At 41.1% G+C, this 18,985-nt stretch overlaps 1 protein-coding gene across 2 annotated transcripts in view; it reads left to right on the top strand.

Moving 5' to 3' along the window:
- DERA (deoxyribose-phosphate aldolase) overlaps positions 1 to 18,985 on the top strand; it is a 112,340-nt gene that overhangs the window by 25,188 nt on the left and 68,167 nt on the right. For both annotated transcript variants that reach the window (XM_027129508.1, XM_027129509.1), the window contains exons 2-3: positions 16,117 to 16,214; positions 17,342 to 17,489. In XM_027129508.1, the coding sequence (XP_026985309.1) occupies positions 16,117 to 16,214; positions 17,342 to 17,489 (246 nt within the window). The remainder of the gene's footprint in view (positions 1 to 16,116; positions 16,215 to 17,341; positions 17,490 to 18,985) is intronic.

Genomic DNA, 18,985 nt, shown 5'->3' with positions numbered 1-18,985 from the left:
AGGTTAGCAGTTCTTTGAACTAGTTAATGAAATGCTTCTTACTGGAAACCTGGAGAAATACGTAGTTTCTGAAAAACCTTTTGATAATGCTTCCCCTAAGAGTTTAAGAAAAATGCCAACAGAGTAAAAAGTACTGCTTTTTTCATAGATTTTAACATGTTTAAACAATAGCAGGAAAGAGTACAAGGGAAATAGCGGCTGTTTTTTCCCCAGGGAGGTTGGTCATTGGTTGACACCAGTTTTATAATGGCAAATAATGTTTTCAGTGCTAACAGAACTCTTTGCAGGAGAGCTTAGAAGAACAACTGATGGGCATCAAGCTAAAGGTGTTTTGAAAAGTGAAAAATATGTTAGCTTTGTAAATAAATTGAGGTGGATTTAAAAACAGGGGCACGCATTGCTATGCTATTTTAACCTATAGAGTTTCACTGTAATTTTTAAAAACATTTAATTGAGGTATGTCTTAGTCTATTCAGGCTGCTATAGCAGAAATATCATAGAATGTGCAGCTTATAAGAAACAGGAATTTATTTCTCACAGTTCTGGAGGCTGGGAAGTCCAAGGTCAAGGTGCCGGCAGATTCGATGTTTGATGAGGACCAGCTTCCTTGTTGGTGGCTGTGATTTCACTGTAACCTGACAAGGGAAAGGGGCAGGGGATCTCTCTGGGGACTTTTTTATCAAAGTGTTTTTATTTTCTTTTTTTTTTCCCCGGTACGCGGGCCTCTCACTGTTGTGGCCTCTCCCGTTGCGGAGCACAGGCTCTGGACGTGCAGGCTTAGCGGCCATGGCTCACGGGCCCAGCCGCTCCGCGGCATGTGGGATGTTCCTGGACCGGGGCACGAACCCGTGTCCCCTGCATCGGCAGGCGGACTTTCAACCACTGCGCCACCAGGGAAGCCCTGGGGCCTTTTTTATAAGGGCAGTAATCCCATTCATGAGGGCTCCATCCTCATGACCTGTTCACCTCCTAGGGGCCCCAACCTCCAAATACAATTACTTTGGGAATTAGGTTTCAACATATGAATCAGGGTAGAGGGAGGGCACAAACATGCAGAGCTAGCAGGGCATAATATATACAGTAAAGTGTTCTAATCATAAATGTATTGTTTAGTTTTTACATACCTATATAAGTGAGTTTCAGTGTAATTTGATTTACACATTTGTATTAGTGGAATGTCAAATATTTACATTTTAAAGTTTGAGAAGGAAAATAATAGTTCTTAGTCTGCCATTTTGTACTTGTGAAGCAGTTTGCTATTACAAGCTTTTCATATTGGTTTGTGTATGTTATTTATTGCTATGAAGTAAATTACTACAAAACTTAATGACCTAAAACAACAATAAACATTTATCATGTCACACAGTTTCTGTGGGTCAGAAATTTGGGAGTGGTTTAGCTGTGTGGTTCTGGCGTGGGGTCTCTCATGAGGTTGCAGTCGAGTTATCAGCCCAGGCTGCAGTCACCTGCAGGTTTGACTGGACCTGGGGTTCCACTTCCAAAGCGTCTCCCTCCAGTGTTTGCAGTTAGTGTTGGCAACTGGTGAGAGCCCTCAGTTCTTGGCCACGTGGACCTCTCCCTAGGGCTGCTCGAGTGTCCTCATGACATGGCCTCTGACTTCTCCTAGATCCTAGATAGTAAGGCAAAAGCCTCAATGCGTTTTATTACCAATTGTTGGAAGTCACAGACTGATATTTCTACAGTATCTTATTGGTCACACAGGTCAGTCCTATTCATTGTGGAAGGAGCGTGAATATCAGGAGATAAGAATCACAGAGGGTGATTTTGGAGGCTGACTATATTGGTTTCCCTTATTCATTGTGTTATTTATTTAGCTTGTTTTTGTATATAGTTTTTCTTTTTAAGATTTCAAACATTCCAAAAAGTAGAAGGTCTAATATAAAGAACACCCATATATACCAATCACCTAGACTTAAGAGCTGCTAATAATTTGCTGTGTACTTTGGCAGTTTTTTTCTGAAACATTTTAAATTAAAAGTACAGACATCGTGACATTTCACTTATAGTTTTTGCATCTTTAAGAAATAAAGGTATTTTCTTGCAATACCATAATACCATTGTGACAATAACAAGATTTTTTAAAAATTTACTTATTATTTATTTATTTTTGGCTACGTTGGGTTTTCGTTGCTGCATGCGGGCTTTCTCTAGTTGAGGCGAGCGGTGGCTACCCTTCGTTGCGGTGCCCGGGCTTCTCACTGCGGTGGCTTCTCTTGTTGTGGAGTGCGGGCTCTAGGCACGTGGGCTTCAGTAGTTGTGGCTCGCGGGCTCTAGAGTGCAAGCTCGGTGGTTGTGGCGCACGGGTTTAGTTGCTCTGTGGCATGTGGGATCTTCCCAGACAAGGGATCGAACCTGTGTCCCCTGCATTGGCAGGCGGATTCTTAATCACTGCACCACCAGGGAAGTCCAGACAATAACCAAATTTAAAATAATTCCTTGATATCCTGTAATACCAAGTACACATTTAAATTTCCTTGGTTGTCCCCATAGGGTATTTTATAGCTGGTTTGTTCAAGCCAGGATCCAAAGAAGGACCATGCATTATATTCAATTGTTGTATTTGTCTCCCTTAATCTGGAACACCCCCTTTTTTTTTTTAACTGCCATGAGCTCGATGATACCAGGTTACCTGACCTGTAGATTGCCCCAACTTCTAGATGTATCTGATTATTTCCTCATGATGTGGTTTAACTTATTTCTCTATCTTCTGTATTTTCTTTAATTTGGAAGTTGTATCTTGTGTTAGTCTGGCTTCTCTAGAAAAAAAGAACCAATAGTAGATAAATGGATAGATATATAGATCGATAGATAGATAGTTATATACATACATATATATATATATATATACATATATATATATATATAGAGAGAGAGAGAGAGAGAGAGAGAGAGAGAGAGAGAGGGAGAGAGGGAGAGAGAGAGAGATTGATTGATTGAATATAAGGATTGGCTCATGTGATTTTTAGAGGCTGAGAGGTCCAGTACCTGCAGTTGGCAAGCTGGAGACCCAGGAGAGCTTATGGTGTAGTTCCAGTTCAAGTCCAAGTCCAGAGCTAGGAGAATACTGATGTCTCAACTCAGAGACAGTCAGGTAGAGAAAGAGAATTCTTTATTACTCAGCCTTTTATTCTATTCAGGTCTTCAATAGATTGGATGAGGCCCACCCACCTTGGGGAGGGCAGTATGCATTACTCAGTCTTCAAGTGTTGACCCCATCCATAAACACCCTCACAAGACACGCCCAGAAATAATGTTTAACCACATATCCGGGCACCTTGCAGCCCAGTCAAGTTGACACATAAAATTAACCATCACATATCTAAAACTTGATTAGATTCAGATTAACAGTTCTGATAAGAGTACTGCATAAGTGGTGCTGTTTATTTCATTTTATATCATATCATGAGGCACAAAACAAGGCCTGAGTTGGATTTTGATAGGGGTGACCTAGCATTCAAACTAAATACTTTTGATCGTGAAAAGGGGCACTATGAATACTTAAAATGGTATAATTGAAAAATATTTATTGATTAACAAATTGTTTTTATTTTTTGGTGGGCCTTCTATTCAAGAGAAAATAACTATTCAAAAACTTGTAAAAAATTCATCCTAAAGGAAAATATATTCACGTGCATCAAAATAAAAAATGTATTCCTATTAATTTTTCAGCATTATAAAATAACATAAGTTGAATTATTACTCAGCTTTAATTAGTTTCTTAGCTGTATCATCTCTGATATGCCATTGGTAGTTTTTTGAAGAATAGTTTTTTCAGTTTCTTAAAGTATTAAAATGTTCAGCAGTTTTTTCAGACTTTCATTTTATATTTCTTAACTTTGAAAGCCTTGACACCTTCAATTGATTTTTCTTTGTGGAACATAATATTTTTAATTGACAAAATATTTACAAATGCTGAAGGTACTTGGTAAACTTAGAACACATTCTGTAAATGGTGGGTATTCTCAATTCTCATGGGTTTTTGTATTGAAATGTGTAAATATTTCAGCACAAGTAGTTTCACCATTAATGTACTTCGCTCCATTCTGAGGCAAAATAATATATATTTTTATAAGACAAAACTTGTCAAATAAGATGTCTCAGTTTATTATTCTTTTGAAGGTTTTGTTAAGTTTATATACTGTAACGTCACAGGCCCTCTCAGTTTTGTTTCTGTGACATTGTGATTTATAGTAAGAAATATATATTTAGTGTTCATCCTTCCTCGGCACAGAGCTCCTAAACCCTTCACATTTCCTATGATGTGAGCTATAAAGGTGTCTGGTTATGGCAACGATGTGGTTTTTGGGCCTCACCTAAGCGTGGGGCCTGGTTGCCTAGAGAACCAGCCACTGATGAGGTTGTTGGAACTTTCTCTGCTGCCCCTTAACTGACCTGTGGGTTAGGGAGAGGGGCTGGAGGTTGAGTTCGATCGCATATCATGGCTAGTGATGTAATCAATCATGCCTGTGTAATGAAGCCTCCATAAAACCCCAAAAGGGTTAGGGTTTGGAGAACTTATGGCTTGGTGAACATGTGGTGATTCAGGGAGTCATTCTCTTAGAGAGGACTTGGAAGCTCTTTGCCCTTTCCCCCGCCTTTCCCTTTGCATCTCTTTCATGTAGTTGTTTCAGTTATATCCTTTTATAATAAACTGATAATCTAGTATTCCTGTGAACTGGTCTAGCAAATTAATCGAATCCATGGAGGGGGTTGTTGGAACCTCCATTGGTAGGTCAGAAACACAGGTGGTAACCTGGACTTGCATCTAGGTCTAAAGTGGGGTGGGGGGAGGTAGGGGGTTGGGCAGTCTTGTGGGACTGAGCCCTTAACCTGGGGAATCTGATGATAATATCTCTGGGTAGATAGTGTCAGAAGTGAGTTGAATTGTAAGACATCCAGCTGGTGTCTGGAGCATTATGGTAGTGTAGGAAACCCCTTCTCCCCACATTGGAATTAGGTGTAGAACCCTTAAGTTCTTTCCAGTACAGAAAGTAAACGTATGCAGTTTAAAATAGGAGCTTAGAGTAGCCAGTCTTCAAAGATGGACCAGGTCTCTGGGATTGATGTCTTTGTGTCGTCCTCTGCTGCATTGACTCAGGCTCACCCGAGACTCACTGTAACCACAGAAGGTGACAGAAGTGATAATAGCTGCTGTATGATTGGGGAGCCCTCAGCTGCTCTGTGAGAAGTTCAGCTGCCCTGTTGGAAATGGCACGTGGAGAGGGGGACGTTCGGACCGACATGGAGGTGTCCCGGCAGAGCCCAGTCTCCTGCCGCTCCTCTGAGGCACCGGACATGTGAGTGCAGCCATCTCGCATGTTTCAGACTCATCATCATCTGGTGGCTGCCACACGAGATCTCAAGTGAGAGCAGTAGAACTGCCCAGCTGAGCCCCAGTCAACCAACAGAATCCGGATAAATAATAAAAGGCTTGCTGTTTTTCGGCATGACATTTTGTGGTGGTTTGTTACATAGGGATAGATGGTAAGCAAAACAGCTAAGTCGAGATATTCCAAAGTACAATTTTAGAATTTTAAAATTCAACCTGTACGCTAGTTGAAATCTCATTTAATTTGTCCAAGTCCTCTCATTTGTAGAGGGATAAATTTCAGTGTCTTCCTGTTTGCAATATTTACAAACAGTTGTCAACAATAGTTGTAGTTCACTAAGTTTCAAAAGCTGGAGGCTTTGGGTGTTTTATTTATTTAATAAGTTTTTTTAAAAAAATATTTTTCAACTGATATTGAAAAAAAAAGTAAAGCCAACATTTAAAGGTCTCATTTATAAAATAGTTCAAGACTTGAGTATGTCAGCTTAGGCTGATTGACAAAATGGTTCTTCCTCTTCAAACAGTCAAATGTTCCTAATAATCAACTGATGATAACCAGCAAAGAGATAGTGCACACTGCCAGGAAGAAGTATTTATTTTTAATTAAACATCAGCTTCCTCACAAAGATCAGGTAGTTCACTTATTCTGTGTATATATAAAATATTTAAAATTTGACAGCTATAGCTTGTGTTTTGATTGTTAGACTAGACTATGGAAGCTTATTTGGATGAAATTATAAGTTAGGTGTCTGTCACAACCAGATTCAAGTGTATTTCTGCTCCCTGGGTTTCTTAATAAGAACATTGTTTTTATTGTGATGCTATACTCCAACAAAATTTACATCTGTGTCATCTCTGCAAAATCAAATAATTATTTGTTCAGTGCTAACCTCTTTAACTGAATTTACATTGGCGGTCACAATAATGTCAGGTGTTTTACCTTCAACACATAGATTTCTGAAATCTTTGTCTTTGATTTAATGTTAGGTTTTTAAAAATGAGCCAATATTTGAATTAATTTAACTCATTTTTCTCTTTAAAGCACCCATGACTTATATAAAACTTATGTTGTTTCGTTGTTTGTGAAATTCTTCTGCTTCTGGAGCCAGCAAATTAATAACTACTGCTTTTCTTCTTGTACATGCAGTAGAATTTTGGTTGTGAAAACAGGCACTATTTCGAGTACTCATTTTATCTCAATGAAAAGTCATGCTTCAGAGTTTTATGTAACTGTATCTTCTGAGGCTTCTGTTAAATTGCCATCTTTAAGCACAGGCTTCTTAACTGCTAATTTTTTAAGTAAATGTGAGTGTTGTTTAGCAGATTCGGGTCTTGTAGAGATATGCTGGCCTATGATAAATGTTCAAAAACATTTTGTGTAAATTATAGATCATACTTTTCCAAGAAATGGAAATTCAGAAGTTAATTTTTCATTAAACATTTTTTTTTCTGGCTGCACCACGCTTGAGGGATCTTAGTTCCCTGACCAGGGATTGAACTCGGGCACTCGGCAGTGAAAACGTGGAGTCCTAGCCACTGGACTGCCAGGGAATTCCCTAAACATACTTTTCTGAGTTCATTGTTGCTGATAGATTTTTTTTTTCCAAAATAAAAAAGCCTAACCCCAAATAGGTACTTTCAGGCTTACAGAATATAAAAATGATAAAAGCAATGCTTTCAGTTTGCTGTCCTTCGGGAATCTAGAGGTCCCCTACACATAGGCCGTGGTCACCTAACCTACAGGTTCTCTTACTTCTCATGCCCTGCTGACTGCTGGCATGGTGCGTCTATGTCTCTTGCAGGCTTGGGCTCAGGCCAGGGCCCAAGCAGCTGGTATGTTCAGAGGCACAACATCATGCGTATTTCTCCCACCACCACCCAAGACTGGAGGGCGCCGCCTGTATTGCAAGTACCTGTCCTCATCAACGTATGTCCAAAATGCTGGTAGTGTTAGTTTTGTAATGGCTGGAAGAAGGGTGGGGAAAAGAGTGAAGTTTTGGCCTCTACAGAGTGACCCACATGTCCAACTGAGATCTCTTCACTGCTCTCGTCTCTCACACACTTTTACTGGTGATGGTGGTAGAAGCTGGAGTCTACCAAACCCATGCTGGTTTGTTTTAAGGTTTGTTAAAAAACAAAATATACGGGACAAATGCTAAACCAGATGGGACAGGGGGTGTACACTGGGCATGTCCTGGGTGAACTAGGATGATGTGGTTCCCCTAGTGAGGACCAATATGTATGTATATGTTTATCTGTCTCTTCTCATTAGAAAAAGCTCTGTGAGAGTAAGGGTTTGTTTGTTCATCCGCTGCTGAATCCGCAGAGCCTGCATCAGCGCTGGCGCCATCGTGGGTACTCCTTTGATGTTAGTTGAATGAATGAGTAAATGTAATTCATAGCCAGAATTGCATTTAGCAAGCTTCCCATGAAGAAAGTCCCTTGTCTGTCTCTTATCTTACGTATAAGCTGTTGACTTTGGGATGGAGACCCCCGTAGACTCTGTAAGTAGGCCTAGAGCCATTTAGTTGGAAATGCTGGGGTCCTGTGCACCTTGAGCCTGGACCAGAAGGGGAATGTGATCTTGGGGAAAGTCTGTACTCTCAGCTCCACAGACTCCTTACCTACGGGGAAGGGCACTGCTATGGGAGGGCCAGAGCAGAGCAGGCTCTCTAGAGTGTGGGCCCGTCTTGCCCAGGTGTGATGTTGGTATCATATAGGATTCATGTAATAATCAGCTTCTGTCTGGTGGCCCATGGTGCTAAGGTTTTGGTGATCTTTTCTATGGGAGCAGTAACAGTGGCATCTGGTATTATCATTTCTGCCTGGCACTGTGCCGTTGTGTCAGGCTGGCCTTGTGGAAGATCTCTGTGGCCAAGGATTGGTCGTGAAAGGTTTGGTGGGGTGAAATGCCCCAGGGAAACGTTGCACATGCTGATGCCTGGGCTACAGCAGCAGCCGTCTTACTGGTCTACCTACTCTTGTCTCCCTCCCTTTCCACCTGTCCTGCACACTGCTACCTGGCAGTGCCTCTTAATTCCAAAGAGTTAAGTATATTTTGTTTTTACTGCTCGATAAGGTAATGCATGCTCTTTGTAAAAAGTTTAAAGTATTATGTAAATGAAAGTAGAAATCTTAATGTAATTCTACCTCTGAAGAGAAACACTTTTGTCAATTTGGTATACATTCTGTTATTTTTTTGCACGTATACCAACAGATATATGTTTTGTACTTTTGGGTTTTTTTTAAACATTTTTAATTTAAAAAATCACTGCTGTGCAGGTTACTTATTTTCACTTAGTAATGAATCATAATCCGTTTTCCGTGACAGTACTTACTGATCTACCTCATTCTTTTTAATGGCTCGATCATATTCTGTATTATGGATTTGCTGTGTTTCATTGAGCTGATCATAGATCTTGGTGTCATTTGCAACAATACTACCATAAATACCTTTTCATATTTGCATTTGCATACTCGTGTAAGCATTTCTATGGGACATATACTGTATGCTGATTAATTTTTAGTAAATACTTCCTTAATTCTGTTACAGCCCAGTTTGGAAATTTTCAGTAGCTCTGATCAGTTTTAGGATAAAGTCTAGAGCAGTGCTGTCTAATAGAAATATAATGTGCAACACAAAGTAATCAAAAATCTTCTAGTATGCATGTTGTAAAAAGTAGAAACAGGTGAACATAATTTTAATAACACTTTATTTAACCAAATGTGTCCCACATATTATTTCAATTCAGTATGTAGTCAGTATCAAAACATAGCTAAAATGATACTTTACATGCCTTTTTTGTACTAAATCTTTGAAATCTGCTGTGTATTTCGTACGTAAAGCACATCTCAATTTTGATGATCCACATTTCATGTTCTCGAAGAGTTGCATGTGGCCAGTGGCTACTGATGGGCTAGCACAGATCTAGACTCCTTAGCCTGGTACTTAAGGAGCTTTACAGGTAAGCCACTGTCAATCAAATAGAGCCAACCTGCATTTGTTCCTGGTATCCCTGTTACCCACAAACCTCTTGTACTTCCTCTATATTTTTCGTGAAGCCTGCCCATCACTCGGGCAGGGTTTCTCAACCTTGGCATTATTGACACTTGGGCTCAGATAATTCTTTATTGTGGAAGGTGGTACCATCAGTCCTGTGCATTGTAGGAAGTTTACCAGCACTTCTGGCCTCTGCTCACTAGATGCAAGTGGCAGTTTCCCACCCGAAGCTGTGACAACCAAAAATGCCTCCAGGTTGAGGGCCATACTTCAGGGCCAATTTCAAATCTCTGCTTATCCATGAAGGGTTTTTTTCTGGCCAACTGGATGAGCCTACTCTAACCTACCCTTCATCTGAACTTGCCTTATTGTCCAGCCAGTGTGGTAAGTATGTTATAGGGAAAAAACATTTAGCGGTCAAGTTTGAGAAGTGCTGGATTAAAGAAAATTCCAGAGGTTTCTTAAATGTGGGCTTTCTCGTAGAGTTTAATAAGCTACTGTACCTTCTGCATCTCCAAGAGAAGTTTTCCCATCTAGCATGTCCCGAACTTATTGATCATTGTCATAGACATTAATCCTTTTCTGCTCTTCAACAACCAACTCACATCCTCTTATTGTTGGGAGATCTCCTAGTATGTAGGCTCGGTTGGGTCTACTACAGAGGAAGGAGTAGATCTTTCCTCTCCTACCGGGCCCCGCAGTCACGCATGGGTCAAGTACCGGATGTGTTTATAGGGACTTGGGGCCTCGAGTGAGTTAAAGATGGCAGTGGTGTCCGGCAGCAGCCGCTGGTGGCATCTTGTCCAGACTGTTGCTCTTAAACGCTGGCATTATTCTTCCAGCTTTTGGCTCTGTTATTATCTCTGGTTCCTGTCTGTTTTCTGAGCTTGTTCTTCTCTCCTCCATTATCTGAGTTCTTAATATCCTTCCTTTTTCCTTTTTTGTTTCAGTCAGCAAAGTCAGTTTTCATCATTTTTCAACTGAAAGATTCCTAACTGATGGAACCTGTGGGATCAGTTGGGAACCGCTGGTTGAAAGCATTGCTTTTTGCTCTCATGTGTGGGCTTACATTTTGTATTATTCACTTCCTTTCCTCCCCAAGCGTTTTCAGGAGAGGAACAACCTATTTACTGCCATTGCGTTCCCCACGCCGTTTAGCACAGTGCCTGTACTGAGGAAACGCTAAGTGGAGAGGCTGTAGGACTTGCACGTGGGCACTTCGTTCCGCCAAGGATTTATGCTCGTCCAGCTGCGTAACTGCAGCCACCAACTGCTGCTAAGCTTTTGAGGCTGATAACCAAGTGATTGTGGGCATCCTGGGAACAAGTGGAGCTGAAATAGCCAACTGAGGACTGGACCAAACAGTATTTTAGGTGCCACAATAAACGGTTGGGTTCTCCTTTCAGTGTCCAGAGTCACCTGCTGACAATAGCTAATAAATCGAGGAGTATGATTGACCGAAGGAGGCAGCTGATTACCAAAGAGCAGCAATAGTTGAGAAATGGCTGATGTCTCAAGGAGGGATGAAGGATAAAAAGAAAGTGAGGAAGCTTTAAAATCCTGATGTGGCGCTGCTGTGCAAAGCCAGGTGCAGGAATGCACACGCCTTGTCACGTGAACCCGAACTATCTTCAGGTGTGATGATGTATTCTGAAAGAGTGGTATAACCCATGTAGCTGGGGATGCAAGACCGCCTGATGGAAGAGGAGTGTAAGCAGAGGATAGACAAGACTGGTGCAGAGGGAGCCAATCGGCAGATCAAGTTGGCCTTCAACTTGGTGCCAGCAGTCTAACGGAAGTATTTCAGAGGGTGTAGTAAACTCATCACTCACCTGGGCTTGGGTTGGTAACCTGAAGAATGGTCTGGCTGGTGAATGTATGTGGGTCGGGACTTAGAGATTTAGGAGCAGAGTTGCTGTGGGGAGATATCATAGTAGCAGGGCTTTGTGGGCTGTGGCCATATATGCTGCTAGGTTGCTGCTGTTTTAGTTTCTGGACTGTCCGTCTGGATTCTAAGGACTGCGCTTACACAGTAGAATGTTAGAAGGGTTGGCTAATGCCCAGTGGGGACATGGATGCCTGGAGGGCTCACCCAGGGTTTACTGGATGCTAGCCTAGACCTTGGGAAGAAGACTTATTCCAGACCCCACCTGCTGGAAAGGATGAGGCTCCCAGTACAGTCTCTGTCTTGTATCTTTATGGCTTAGGATCTGGGCAAGGCTGAGTCTCCTCACTTATGTAAATTGAATATCTTCTTAGCTTGGCTGGATCGGGCATATATTGACCTTCAGGGCTCCTTTTTTTTTTTAACAAAGATAACCAGGGCTAAGTTTGAAAGATTAGACATGATGAAGTTGATACTTCACCAGTTTCAGTCTCTGAGGTAAAAGATAAATTTCCTGTGATGCAAGGGGTTTACTGAGCACCTATTTCTGTGCTAGGCACTTGTAACTGATTCCTGGGAAGTTACAAATTAGAATTGAAAATAAACAACACAGAAATAATAGACATCTGGGTGCCTACAGTAGGAAGGGGTTCTCAGTAATAGACTCTGGGATTAAAAATGTACTGCACAAGAAAGGGGTGGCGTGGGAGAAATTGGGAGACTGGGATTGACACATATACATTATTGATACTATGTATAAAATAGACAACTGATGGGAACGTACTGTATAGCACAGAGAACTGTACCTCATGCACTGTGGTAACCTAAACGGGAGGGAAGTCCAAAAGGGAGGGCATATCTGTATGTGTATGGCTGATTCATTGTGTGGTGCAGTGGAGGCTAACACAACTTTGTAAAGCAACCATACTCCAATAGAAATTAATTAAAAAAATGTACTGCACAAGTGCATATGAAGAAATGGCTGGAGACAACACTAAGGCAGAAATTTGGGTGGTACAATTAAATGTAAAAACCCGGAAAGAATGAGAAGTAAAAACACAGGAAGTTTAGTTTTTCTTTTCCAAATTTGGGCAAGTCTCTCATGAATTATCGCAATTGATTTTTCTCCTTTGAGAACAAAGGTGAAATCAAAATACAACATAAACCTCCTTTCGTGGCGTTGTCATTGGTGTTACACGTTTTAGGAATATTGTACAGAAGTACAGGTATGTCCCTGCAGACAAATGGAAGTGATGGAAAGGCTATGAAGTGCATTTGCAGGGAAAATGATCTCTGTCCCCACTGAGACTTAAATAGGAAAAATAAGAATAATAAAAAATTGTGAGAGGAGTATTTGAGAACAAATTTATAACTGAAAGGAGGGCCTGAAAGCCGCCAAAATGGCACACTAAGAGGAACACTGGGGTTTTCTTCTCGGGAGAGTTTTCGGGAAGGAGTATCATCACCTTCCAATTGTGGCTTCATGTCTGTTCTCCCCAAAGGCCCATGTACTCGAAACCCCTCCTGGCCCCGTAAGAGAAGCTTCTATGATCCTGATGAGATTGTGTGCCTTAGAATCACTTCTCCTGGAAAAAAAGACGCTAAAGGGTACTCGAATAAAATATTAAAAATGGTGAAGGACATAACAAAGGCCAGTCAGTCCTTTCTTTTCCCCAGACCCCATAATAGGAGAACAAGGGTTATTTGATGAAATTAAGGAGTAGCAAATTAAGTGCTAATAAAATGGGATAGTCACTTATATAATTCATTACCATGGGAGATCACAGAGGCAAATTCTGTGGCTGGATTAACTATGGGGCTGGATGATGTTGTGACCACTAAAGGTATTTTTAGCTGTGATGCTGTGGGAGAAGTAATCCTGTTACATTCTCCCAGAGATGGTTTGCAGGGACCTCTCTGTCAAGTGGTGTCTGAAACGTGTGAGAGCAGGCCTCGTGGGTTCTAACCTTTGGTGAGGAGTTGTACTAAAAATTAGTTTTTAAGGGGAATGTCCTCAGGTATTACATTCCTGTCTCTGTCCCAACTTGTCTTGTGGAGATCCAAAAGCCTTTAATTAGAAGCAATTGGGGTGCAGAGTTTCATTATAGCAGATGAGTTCCTGGAGAGCTTTTGTATAGCAGTGTGACTATAGTTAACAGTGCTCTGTTGTGTACTTGAAATTTGCTAAGAGAGTAGATCTTAAATGTTCTCGGCACACATAAAACAAAAAGACAAAAGGACACAGAAAATGTGGGAAGCAATAGATGATGTTAATTAGCTGGACTGTGATTATTTCACAGTGTGTACATTTATCAGGACACACACCTTAAATATTTACTATTTTTATTTGTCAACTATACCTCAACCAGGCTGGGGGGAGAAAGTAAGCAGTAAAGAAAAAACAAAAATAAGAAGAAGCAGTTTGGAAAGACATCGCCCAGATCATTTCTGGTCTTTGGGAACCCTTAGTTTATTTCTTGAATGCCACCCGTGTGTCAGGTACCTTGCTTGGAGTTTTAAAAATCTGTTGGGAATACGAACATCTGGACAAATCAGTGCCATTCAGAAGGCACTGAAGATGGACTGTAAGTATTGAAAGCATGGAAGCACAAAGAAGCAAAGGAATAGCTCAACCTGTGTAGTTCAGGGAAGGTTCACAGAGAAGGTGGCAAATGAATTGTCAGGATAACGGAGGGCATTCTAGGCGGAGGGAGCAAACAGCACACACAGGTCCAGAGACAGAACACGATGTGATGTGTCAGTGAGCTCCCAGGAGTTTAGGAAGGCTGTGCCTCAGGGTTAGGCGGGGTGGAGAGGGAGAAAATGGCACGTGAGGGAGTCCGAGGATGGCCTGAGACCTCCCTCCTGCAGCAGGGCCTGGGGGTGGGGAGGGGAGCTTCTAGGAGGTGTCATGTGACTGATTAAGGACCACACCTCAAAGCCTTGCCCTATCTCCTAGGCTTCCCTCTTTCGGCCACTGTCAGCAGTGGCTTGGCGGTCAGACTTGTATTTCACGCCACTCCTTACTTCAGTAATTTTGACTGTTGGCAGGGAAACAATCTTTACCGGGAACCTAATCACCATCATTAGTAGTGTTTTTTTTGTGTTTTTTTTTTGCGGTATGCGGGCCTCTCACTGTTGTGGCCCCTCCCGTTGCGGAGCAACAGGCTCCGGACGCGCAGGCTCAGCGGCCATGGCTCACGGGGGCAGCCGCTCCGCGGCATGTGGGATCTTCCCGGACCGGGGCGCGAACCCGTGTCCCCTGCATCGGCAGGCGGACTCCCAACCACTGCGCCACCAGGGAAGCCCCATTATTAGTAGTTTTTTTTTTTTTTTTAAAAAAGCCTCTCCAGCCTTTGGGTAGAGAGGGCTTGTTACAGGTCTTAGATAAACTGGGATGAGTCTAGCATGTCTGCCTGGTCTGACTCTCTTGGGCTCTACCTAGACCCAAATCAGTCTTTGGGTGGAGAAAAAGAGGCAGATTTCATGTCCCTGACCGTAGACTCCCATTTCCTCTGTGAAGCTGGGTCAGCAGACAAGCTGGAAAACATACAGTGTCTTCAAGGAGCAGATGGATTGAAACATTAAAAATCTGTTTTGTTACAAGATTTTGACTAACAGAATAATTTAACCAGAAAAAAAAGCGCTCAAACTTTGTTCCTTCTTCAGTGATATTTATTTATTTTTAATTTTTAAAATTCTTTTTTTTTTTTGGCCACACTGCGCAGCTTGTGGGATCTCAGTTCCTTGACCAGGGATTGAACCTGGGCCATGGCAGTGAAAGCTGGGAATCCTAACCACTAGGCCACCGGGGAACTCCCATTCTTCAGTGATACAAGAATATCATTATTAATCACTCAGACTCTAATTTGGAATTTCTATACCGTTAATATTGATAAGAAGAATTGAATGAAAGTGAGAGAATGTCTTTTGTAGAAACTGGTTTTCTTGGTGGTCTTATCTTTGAGGTGGATGCAAATACTTTATTACTATTATGATATGTGTTATTACGTAGTACAGTATGCATTCAGCAGTTTTCTCTATCACGTTATAAAGAATTGTGTAATTGTGACATGTTTCCTAATGAATCACCTTTCCCACAGCAGTTTTTTTTTTCTTCTTTTTTTAAATAAATTATTTATTTATTTTTGGCTGCATTGGGTCTTCGCTGCGATGTGCGGGCTTCTCATTGCAGTGGCTTCTCTTGTTGCGGAGCACGGGCTCTAGGCAGGCGGTCTTCAGTAGCTGTGGCTCACGGGCTCTAGAGCGCAGGCTCAGTAGTTGTGGCGCATGGGCTTAGTTGCTCCGCGGCATGTGGGATCTTCCCGGACCAGGGTTCGAACCCATGTCCCCTGCCTTGGCAGGTGGATTCTTAACCACTGAGCCACCAGGGAAGCCCCAGTGCACTAATTTCTAATACACTTTGAAAAATTCTCCTTTGAGGAAAGAATGGGCTGTATCCTATCAGCATCTAGTAGTTATTAATTTTATCAGCAAGGATTTCTTTAACCCCCAATATTAATTCACCTATGTGTTTATTAACCATTCATTCTCCTGGACTGGACACTCACAAATAAGTCTCTGCTGGCCGAAGTGAGGCCCGTGGCATGAGTAGCACATTTTCCTCCGTTGTTAGACATACATGTGTAATGAATCAGTACAGGTTCTCCTAGTTCCAAATGTACTTGATTTTACACGAAGTAGGCCTTTTCATGGCTGGGCTTCCTTCAACGAGGTTATTTATTTGTAGTTCAGCAAAAAAGAAATATAAGGCTTAAAAGAGCTTTGCTACTTAGTGATAAATCTGTCCTTTCAAGGACCATGTAAAAGCAGGTGAATATGTTGAATAAAACTTTTAAAGTGTTCTTCTTTTGCCTTTAGACCTTAGCTGGATCTCCAAAATACAAGTGAATCAACCGGCAGTTCTGAGGCATGCAGAACAAATGCAGGCCCGCAGACCCGTGAAAAAGGAGTGGCAAGTAAGGGTTCTTCTTGAGAATTCTCTCCCTGTCGTTTACAGCCCTGGTCTCTTCCCTCAAGGCCACGAGATTGAATTTTGCTCAAGATGCATCTCAACTTAAAAGATTGCAGCTGTCCATGACTTATTTTCATAATTCATATATGATGATGATGGGTTGGAGAAAGATAACACATTTATCCAAACAAGTTAAAAATCTTATCACTCTTGAGTGGCAAAGCCACAAATGAATTTGAGGCATCTTTATTCATGAGTGAATTAAATGGCATATTTTGTCAATGTATTTATTCAGTTTCTTAGACGTACCTTCTTTGGTTGGCTTCTATTTTAATTTTAAAACCGTAACACCTAAACCTGGTGTGTCCGCCGTTGAGGCCCTGAGGTATGAGTTGACCTTCTTTGACCATCATGTTTACCATACTAATTAATTTTCCTAAATCATTTTTCAAAATTCGAAAAATGATGTTTCATAAAGTACTTGTGGTCAGCATATTCTTCAGTGTGTACCAACGAAAGATGTGCTGTGCATCTCAGGACTAAAAGGCATTCAGAGTTGATTTCACAAGTGATTGAATCCTTTAGGATGACAGGTCACATTTTGCTCATCCTTAGAAATAATCTGATTGAAAAGATAAAAGGAATTCATCAGAATGAGTTGTGAAATATGAATATTGTTTAAAAATTATAATTAGATTAAATTGAAAAAAAACACAAAAAACAAAGACGATGGAGACTCTTTTTACAGTGTCTCATTCCAGACCCCAGGCTGGAGGTAAAATGTACGATAGAAAGTCTTGTTCCCAAGTTCTCCCCTAGCGGGTGACCCTCTGAGGCTCCTTGTGAGTGAAATGGAAAAGTCACATGTGGGGAGACTTGATCTATTAGGGATTTCAATTTGGGTTACCTATGGGAGAAAAAACATTTATAAGCTATTTTCTCCCCTTTTATTTTATTCTATGTAACCTTCATCTTGTTGGTCACTCTTGAGCATGTATCAGAACATATGCCTTAGAACAGCATGGACAAGAGATTTTAGCACCCACATGTGCCTAATGGTTCTTTACTAACTAACTGGGTTGGAGATGAATTATTTTTTTAAACCTTGTTTTTAACTTTTCTTCAAACCAGGCTGCTTGGCTCCTGAAAGCTGTTACCTTTATAGATCTTACTACACTTTCAGGCGATGACACACCTTCCAACATTCAAAGACTCTGTTATAAAGCCAAGTATCCAATCCGGGAAGATCTCTTAAAAGCTTTAAATATGCACGATAAAGGTAACGTGTAGTCTGTCTGGTGTTTACCGTTTTTACAATAACAGTTACTAAATCTAAGAGGACTTAAGATTCAGCTGTTAAAATGATGGTAGCAATAAAATCCATGATAGAATTGTGTACATAGAGAAATAATTGAGATTCTTCTCTGAGAAACAGCAGAGGAAGAATCTGAGTCTCATTTTTAGGTCAGTTCTTTCCCATCATGGATTAAAGTTGCAAGTATTGAGTTTATTTTTCTTTCTAGTTCTTCAGTTTTGGAAGTTTTCTATCTAGTGACTCTCAAATACTGATTCTGATTCCCTAGCCACATATGAAAAAGCCAGTCTCATTACTTAATAATCACACCTCATACATAAAGTATTTTCTGTGAGTAAATGAAATGCTTTTGAGAATAAAATACAAATGGGATATATTGCAAGCTTGTATATTAGGTTAGATCTTTTGAAAAAAAGTTATACTCACTCTCTTCGTATACATGAAAGAAAAGACTTTCTAAAGTTGCCGTAAGTTTAGAACCTTAACATTTTAGAAATGGAGGAGATTTTAAGAGTCGATGCCCTTGTTTCTAAGTGAGGAAACTTGAGACCTGGAAGGCGAAATGATATTTCCAGGACAATGTGTGTTGTTACTCAATGGGCTTGTTTTAGGAATCAGATCTAAACCATGAAGGGATCCTTCATGGTTCCCAGGTGCCTGTCTATAATGAATGCAGCTAGAGATGCTGCATTGGCCCAATGCAGGTATTTTATCCCACATAGTTTGTAGATAACTTATAGACCTAAACAAACCTACAGCTTTTGAAAAGTAGTATTTTTCTTTTGAGTTGACAGTAAAACACCTACCATTTATACCACTTAAAAGCAACAGCTTTGTATGAGTTGTAGGTTATTGTTTTACAGTGGCTATTTGATTTTTCAATTTAAGATCTTATTCCTCAAAATGAGGGCTTCAGATCCAGATTTTATTATTTTCTCAAAAGAGGGAATAGAATTAGGTAAATGTCGTTTTGCTAAACAGGTGTAACTTGTTTTATTGCACTTTGCAGATACTGTGTGTTTTACAAATTGAAGGTTTGTGGCAGCCCTGCGTTGAGCAAGTTTATCGGCGCTGTTTTTCCAACTGCATTTGCTCACTTCATGTCTCTGTCACATTTTGATAATTCTTGCAGTATTTCAGACTCTTTTTTTTTTTTTTTTTTTTGCGGTACGCGGGCCTCTCACTGTTGTGGCCTCTCCCGTTGCGGAGCACAGGCTCCGGACGCGCAGGCTCAGTGGCCATGGCCCACGGGCCTAGCTGCTCCGCGGCATGTGGGATGTTCCCGGACCGGGGCACGAACCCGTGTCCCCTGCATCGGCAGGCGGACTCCCAACCACTGTGCCACCAGGGAAGCCCCTCAGACTTTTTCATCATTGTTGTATTTGTTATGGTGATCTGTGATCAGTGATGTTTGATGTTACCATTGTAATTCTTCGGCATTTTTTAGCAATAAAATATTT

This window comes from Aethalodelphis obliquidens, unplaced genomic scaffold (assembly GCF_003676395.1).
Source record: "Aethalodelphis obliquidens isolate GAN/ISIS:26980383/991018 unplaced genomic scaffold, ASM367639v1 scaffold36, whole genome shotgun sequence".
Classification (NCBI taxonomy): domain Eukaryota; kingdom Metazoa; phylum Chordata; class Mammalia; order Artiodactyla; family Delphinidae; genus Aethalodelphis; species Aethalodelphis obliquidens.
The sequence above is the reverse complement of the archived record's forward strand: the minus strand, read 5'-3'. Positions and strand labels throughout refer to the sequence as shown.